This window comes from Beta vulgaris, chromosome 4, assembly GCF_026745355.1.
Source record: "Beta vulgaris subsp. vulgaris cultivar EL10 chromosome 4, EL10.2, whole genome shotgun sequence".
NCBI lineage: Eukaryota > Viridiplantae > Streptophyta > Magnoliopsida > Caryophyllales > Amaranthaceae > Beta > Beta vulgaris.
Window position 1 is genome coordinate 4641096 of NC_079205.1, and position 7619 is coordinate 4648714.

At 38.9% G+C, this 7619-nt stretch overlaps 1 protein-coding gene across 1 annotated transcript; it reads left to right on the forward strand.

Moving 5' to 3' along the window:
- Positions 1-1293: 1293 nt before the first annotated feature.
- On the forward strand, positions 1294-1824 carry LOC104891894 (uncharacterized). Its single transcript, XM_010677680.2, has one exon. It carries the CDS (start codon positions 1294-1296, stop codon positions 1822-1824), a length of 531 nt encoding a protein of 176 aa, XP_010675982.2.
- The last annotated feature ends 5795 nt before the right edge of the window (positions 1825-7619 follow it).

A 7619-nucleotide genomic window follows, 5' to 3' on the forward strand; every position in this document is an offset into this window, starting at 1 on the left:
TTTGTGGCCGGAAAATAGCTATAATGGTGGAGCTACCTGCTACCTTTTTCTTGTTTGTTATTTATGTCTTGTATTTTTTTTTTTAATTGTGAAAAAAAAGGGGGAGAAAGCATTGAAAGAAAATGATGAAAGAAGTAGCTAGATTTTCTTTGCACCGAAATGAAACAGCTTATAAGTAGCATCTACCTTCAGATTTTCTATAAATTGCAAAAACTACTAGTTCCAATGCCAATGTGATGACACATCAATCTGATGACTTGTCCCATGTTAATGAGCAACTTTTCCCATGCTAACTTGAAACTTTGTCATCTAGCAACCAATTGGGCTTTAAAGTTTACGTTCCCTTTTCTGAAGTTTGATGCAAGTTATGATAGTTCCAATGCATTTCTACACACAATTTGATTATTTGTTATTTAGTACACCACATAGCACTTTACGTATACATAATCTATCAACATATTTTAATCACATTTTCACACTCTTTATAATCCACTCATGCATGCACTAACACACATTAATCCTATACATGTTATAGTCAGTGTCTATGCACTCATTTATATAATTTCTATGAATAAGTTTTTTTTACAATGACAGGTAATTTATGTATGATTGTTCCTTTTCTGTAAATTATTACAGATACTCTATTTCTCTTTTGGTTTTTGTCAAAATTTACGTATAACTCACTAGTATATATTTTACCTGTTAAATGTGAATAGTGTTTTTACAACACTATAAAAGGGATTTTAACCCTTCTCATTTTCTCGTCCGCCTCCCTCACTCACTTCTACCCCATAAAATTTTCTCTCTCATAAAACTTCAGTAATTTCATCTCCACTATTTTCGGCCACCATGTACAATGCCGGAAACCGCCGTCCTCAAAACGACACACCAGATCTTCTAGAATCTCTCAGACAGTTGAAGGTCATGTTTTACCGGAAAATGGTACTTATAATAGTTTTAGTAGGAATTATTGTAATTCTGAATCTGCATATTGTAAAACGCAATTATAATGCTTAATTATGTAAATTTTCTATTACTATGCTATTAACACATGTGGTTTATTTTTGGACAAGATAGTCACATTTTGGTTAAACAAAAAAAATGCAGCCTTTTTATATATATTTATTGTTCACCTTTCATGTTATTATCATGTTTCGAACCCTTAACCTCTTAAACGGTTAAGGATTTTCGGACCACTATGGCTTACATCCCAGTGTGATTTTCTTTCGGAACTCTATATATTTATGCATTAATTTTCTACTAATACTTTTAAAATATCACATGAACTCAGAAATGGCTAGACTTGCAAACCGAGAATTTGAGATCCTTGAAGCCTCAGGCCAAAGGTATCTAGAATGGCGGGTAAGTGCAAAAGCTTACCTAAAGTCACTTAGCCTCGACCACACCGTTGTCGAAGGTGGTGCCCCTACCCCTTTGGAGCAAGCGAAAGCATTGGTGTATCTCAAACACCATATACATGAAGAACTCAAATCTGAATACATCCTTGTGGAAGATCCCAAAGAGTTATGGGATAACCTAAAGGATAGATTTGAGCATTTGCAAAGAATTATTGCTCCAAGAGCCCAACATGAATGGTCAGTACTCAGGTTTCAGGACTTTGCATCAGTACGCGAGTACAATTCTGCAGTACTTCGCATCACCTCACAGCTAAAGCTGTGCGGAGAACCTGTGTCTGAACGAGCCATGATTGAGAAAACCCTCTCTACTATGCATGCCAATAATGTTGTTCAGCAAGAACAATATCGTGAAAGGCGTTGCCAAAAGTTCTACGACCTAATTGCCATCCTTTTGGTTGCAGAATAGAACAATCAAATCCTGCTCTCAATTCATAATCAAATGCCAATAGGTACCAGCGCAGCAGCAGTTGAAAGAAATGCCACTAGAGGTGGCAAGCGCTGGAATAAGCGGGGAGGTAACTCAAACTGGAATGGCCAGTTTAAAAATAGGCGTAATGGAGAAAAAAATGACAATGGAAGTGGCAGAGGAAGAGGACGAGGACGCCAAAACTGGCACCCAAATAGAGGACGCGAAGGAAGAAACTCCCAACAAAGAACACAAGAGAAATGTTTTAAATGTGGCATTCAGGGGCATTGGGCAAATGAATGCCGCATAGCCAAACATCTTGTGGATCTATATGTGGCCTCCACTAAGGGTCAAGGGAGACGTGGCGAAACAAATTTCATCAGTAAAACTACTCCACTTCCGGACCTCGATGTAGCTGATTACCTCATGGAAGATTTTTCTAATGTCTAGCCCTCTTATCCCCCCTAGATCAACCTATGATGTTGTTTTATCACTTTACTTCATGTACACTTGTCTTACTTGATGTCTCGTGTATCTTGCATTCCATTTTTATCATTTCATGTAATGTACCTCTTTCTATGAATAAATTTTTGTGTTAGATTTTGACAAATTTATGTTTTAATGAAGATAATGACAAACAAAGGCGCCAAACAATGCCTGATTGATAGTGCCACTACACATACCATCCTGAGTAACAAGTCATACTTCACTCAGCTCAAGCCAAGAAAAGGCAACCTCAACACCATTGCAGGCACTGCATATATGGTTGAGGGCTCAGGAAAGGCATGCATAGTGTTATCAAAAGGAACACACGTCACTATAAACAACGCATTGTATTCACGTAAAACTCAAAGAAATCTATTGAGTTTCAAAGATCTGCGCACAAATGGTTACCATGTGGAAACCATTAACGAAAACGGAAAGGAGTACATGTATCTCACTAAATGTGACGATGGCAAGAAAATAATCCTTGAAAGGATGCCATCATACTCCTCAAGACTGTATTTTACTTATATCAGTCCAGTTGAAACAAATTTGGTGTCCCACCATAAGGTAGACAACCAAGCACTATTACTCTGTGGCATGATCGCTTGGGTCACCCAGGAACAAGCATGATGACGAAAATCGTCCGAAGCTCAAATGGGAATCCGTTGAAAAACATACGGGCCCCACACTCAAATGAGCATAATTGTAAGGCTTGTTCCCTTGGCAAATTAATCATAAGACCTTCTAAAAATAAAATTGAAGGTGAAAATCTTGCATTCCTAGAAAGAATCCAAGGAGATATTTGCGGGCCAATACACCCATCATGTGGACCATTCAGATACTTTCTGGTGTTGATAGACGCATCAACACGTTGGTCTCACGTTAGTATCCTATCAACAAGGAATGTTGCTTTTGCAAAACTGCTAGCGCAAATTACGCGTTTAAGGGCTCAATTCCCAGACTATCCCGTAAAGAACATCCGATTTGATAATGCCGGAGAATTCACATCCCGTACTTTTAATGAATATTGTATGTCAATTGGGATAGACGTGGAACATCCAATAGCCCATGTTCACACACAAAACGGCCTAGCAGAAGCATTCAGAAAGTGACTATAATTAGTTGCGACTTGCGAGGCTATTACTCATGAAATCAAAACTCCCATTTTCTACATGGGGACATGCTATACTACATACTGCGGCTTTACTGAGACTAAGGCCGAGCACCAAGCATGATCTATCCCCACTACAGTTAGTAGTTGGAAAGGAACCAAGCCTTGCTCACCTACGAATTTTTGGGTGTGCAGTCTACATTCCCATAGCACCACCACAACGTATTAAGATGGCCCACAAAGAAGGTTGGGAATCTATGTTGGATTTGAATCACCTTCCATCATAAGATATCTAGAACCGTCAACTAGTGATCTTTTCACCGCTCGGTTCGCCGATTGTCACTTTGATGAGACAATTTTCCCAACCTTAGGGGGTGATAAAGCAGACCCATCTTGGAATGAAATATCATGGAATGCCAAAAATTTATTATATATTGATCAAAGATCAAATATGTGTGAGCAGGAAGTTCAAAAATTATACACTTGCAAAACATTGCCAATCAATTGCCAAATGCATTCACTGATTCAAAAAGAGTGATAAAATCACATATACCTGCTGTGAATGCTCCTGCACGGGTTGAAATTCCAAGAGGAAAAGCGGAAAATCCACTCGCAAATGAATCTATAACACGCAAAAGGCGTGGAAGACCACTCGGAGCCAAAGACTTGAAACCGAGGAAGTCTAGAAGAATAGAAAAAAAATAATGAGAAAACTAGTGACTCTCCTAAAGTGGAACAATTTTCAAATGACGAAAACGTCATCAACCCCCAAAATGAACTCAAAAAATCAGATGCTACATCTGTGGGGGAGCATGAAAATGATAGCGTCGACAATTGATGAGTGAGAATTTAGTCTCACTCATATGCATATTTTGGCAAGATTTACATGATAATTTTGAATCTAAATGCGCTTTTTCCTTTAATTTCCTCATTTTCATCCTCTTAACGGTGCATGCTAGGTAGATGGAAATTCATGGTTCTTTCCCCCTCTCCTTTGACCACTAACTATTGTTTGATATGTTTGTATTTGAGGAAGAGTGCAAAAGGAAAAAGGAGCAGGCGCTCCTTGTAAAAGGGGAGCTGGCGCTCCTTCAGGCCCCTGTATATGACAAAACAAACCAGAAAGTTGGAGCTAGGAGGGAGCTACCAAGGAGCTGGAGCTCCTAGCATGAGGAACAAAGGCGCGGGCGCTCTCAAGGAAACAGGAGCGGGCGCTCCTTTATGCATTGAGGATGGCATAAGAGGGCAAAGACTTGGAGCTACCAAGGAGCTCCCATTGAGCAAGCACTCCTTGGGGAGCATTTGACAAGGAGCGGGCGCTCCTCTATATTGAGGAGCTGGCGCTCCTCTCTATATTGAGGAGCGGGCGCTCCTCACCTGCTGGGCAGCCACCTTGTTGGTAGTAGGGATGGAGCGACCAGGAGCTACCCTTGAGCTCTCGCTCCATCGTCTCACTTTGTTAGGAGCGGGCGCTCCTATTTAACAAGGAGCGGTCGCTCCTTGTTATTTTCACGACATTTTTATGTTAAACGCTGATTTTAGCCTCGTTTTTTTGAGGATATAAATACTCTTTTCACTTAAATGACATTTTAATTTTTATTCTGGTAAATCATTTTTAGAGAGTTCTTAGCTTAATCTAGTGAGAGAAAGTGAAGTTCTAGAGAGAGAAAGTAGATTTCCATGGTTTTGTAGCTTGGATTATGACAAAAATTGTGGTTTTTATGCAAGATTTTCATTTCTTCTTCATGGTTTAAGTAATATCTCCTCCTCTCTCTGCTTTTTATACTTTTATCTTTTTATTTATTTAAGTTTTGTCTAAAATTAGTTTAACCCATGTTTAGATTTTAGTTTTTATCTTAACCTTGTTCTAGATGGTGTGTTGATTGTTTAGTTGTTCATGTTTGATTTATTTTCTCCTTCTATTAGTATTATTATGATAACTATGATGATTAGTGAGTAGTTAATTAGTTGGGGGTTGGGGTGAAAACCCAACCATGATTGATTTTGGTATTTGAATAAGAAGTTAGGGGTTCGATTGGATTTCTTAATTCAATAGCATAACTATTATCTACTTGCATTCTAGGATTAGAATGTTTGTTGATTGATGCCTTAGTCAAGTTGAGAGAGGAGACTAGGGTTGATGTTTATGTTATTTTCTTACTTTGCTCATGAGAGTGAGAATTCAGTGAGGGTTGTTGCTTGATCCTTCCCCCTATGCTTCGCGCTTCTTATTTCCTAAATCATGATTGGATGGTGTTTATCCCCTTCTCCCAATGTTTTTATCAATCAATTTCTTGCCTAATCATTTAGCATTTTCTTAAGACCTTAGTTAATTACTTAATTTAGTTCTTAGTTTAACAAACCAAACTTTTTGCTAAATCTTCGACTTAGCTTGCAACAATTAGCAACATTAGTGTTCTTCTTGCTACTCCCTGCAGATTTCGACCCTTACTTATCACTTTACCTAGTTTAGTGATTTAGTTAGGTTTGTTTGATTTTAGGAAACTAGTGATGACCTAGTTTTTCCCTTGTCAACAATCATGAAATTTCAATAAATTTTGTCCATTCTAGAAAGCAATGGAATAGGGTAAAAACCCCGATTGATGAAATATTTGTATATTCAATAGCCACATAAATCACCACTGATATCGAGCACACCGAACCAAGATCAATGGATGAATGTCGACGAAGGAGTGATTGGCCTAAATGGAAAGAGGCCATTCAGGTAGAATTAAAATCTCTCACAAAAAAGAGAAGTGTTTGGCCCTATAGCCCAGACTCCAAAGGGAGTAAAACCTGTTGGATATAAATGGGTCTTCGTGCGAAAGCGAAACGAGAAAAATGAAATCGTATAGTACAAGGCCAGACTTGTAGCCCAAGGTTTCTCCTAGAGACCAGGAATTGACTACGAGGAAACATACTCTCCAGTGGTAGATGCCACGACACTAAGATTCCTTATAAGTCTATCTGCATGTAAAGGACTACAAATGCGCCTTATGGATGTCGTGACAGCATATCTCTATGGGTCACTTGACACTGATATCCACATGAGAGTCCCATAAGGACTTGAACTACCTGAATCCTTGAGGTCAAAACCTCGGAAGCTACATTCCATAAAATTGAAAAATCACTTTACGGTTTAAAACAATCTGGAAGGATGTGGTACAACCGTCTTAGTGAATACCTCATGAATCGAGGCTACAAGAACGACCAAATTTGTCCATGTGTCTTCATCAAACAAACCAAAAAAGGGTTCGTTATAATTGCAGTATATGTTGATGACTTAAATATCATCGGGAGACCCGATGAAATTGAAGAAACCGCTAAATGCATGATGAAGGAATTCGAGATGAAAGATCTTGGAAAGACCAAATTTTGTCTTGGATTACAAATTGAACACCTAAAGGATGGAATCCTTGTTCACCAATCCAATTATGCCGAGAAAGTGCTAAAAAGGTTCTACATGGACAAATCACATCCGTTGAGTTCACCTATGGTTGTTCGTCGCTTAAACATTGATGAAGATCCTTTCCGCCCTAGGGAAGAAGGTGAGGATATACTCGGTCCCGAAGTACCATACCTAAGTGTCATTGGAGCCTTAATGTACTTATTCATCAATACAAGACCAGACATTGCATTCTCGGTCAATTTATTAGCTAGATACAGGTCCGAACCTACAAACAGGCACTGGAGTGGAGGGAAACACTTACTCGGCTATATACGCGGGACAACGGATATGGGCTTATTCTATCCACGAGACGGAAATCCTACCCTTGTAGGATATGCCGACGCAGGTTACCTGTCAGATCCAGTCAAGGTAAAATTGCAAACAGGTTATATTTTTAGCTATGGAAATACAACAATCTCTTGGAAGTCAACAAAACAGACTCTAACAGCTACTTCATCAAATCAAGCTGAATTAATCGCACTTTATGAAGCTGGTAGAGAATGTGTATGGTTGAGATCTTTGACTCACCACATACTCAGGGAAAGTGGTATCCAAGAGACACAAGAAGGTCCAACTATAATCCACGAAGATAATACTGCTTGCATTACACAAATTAAACAAGGGTATATCAAAGGTGACAGAACAAAGCATATCGATCCTAAATTCTTTTCCACCCACGATTTGGAGAAGGAAGGAACAATTAATGTCACACAAGTTCAATCATGCGATAGTTTAGCCGACCTACTCACA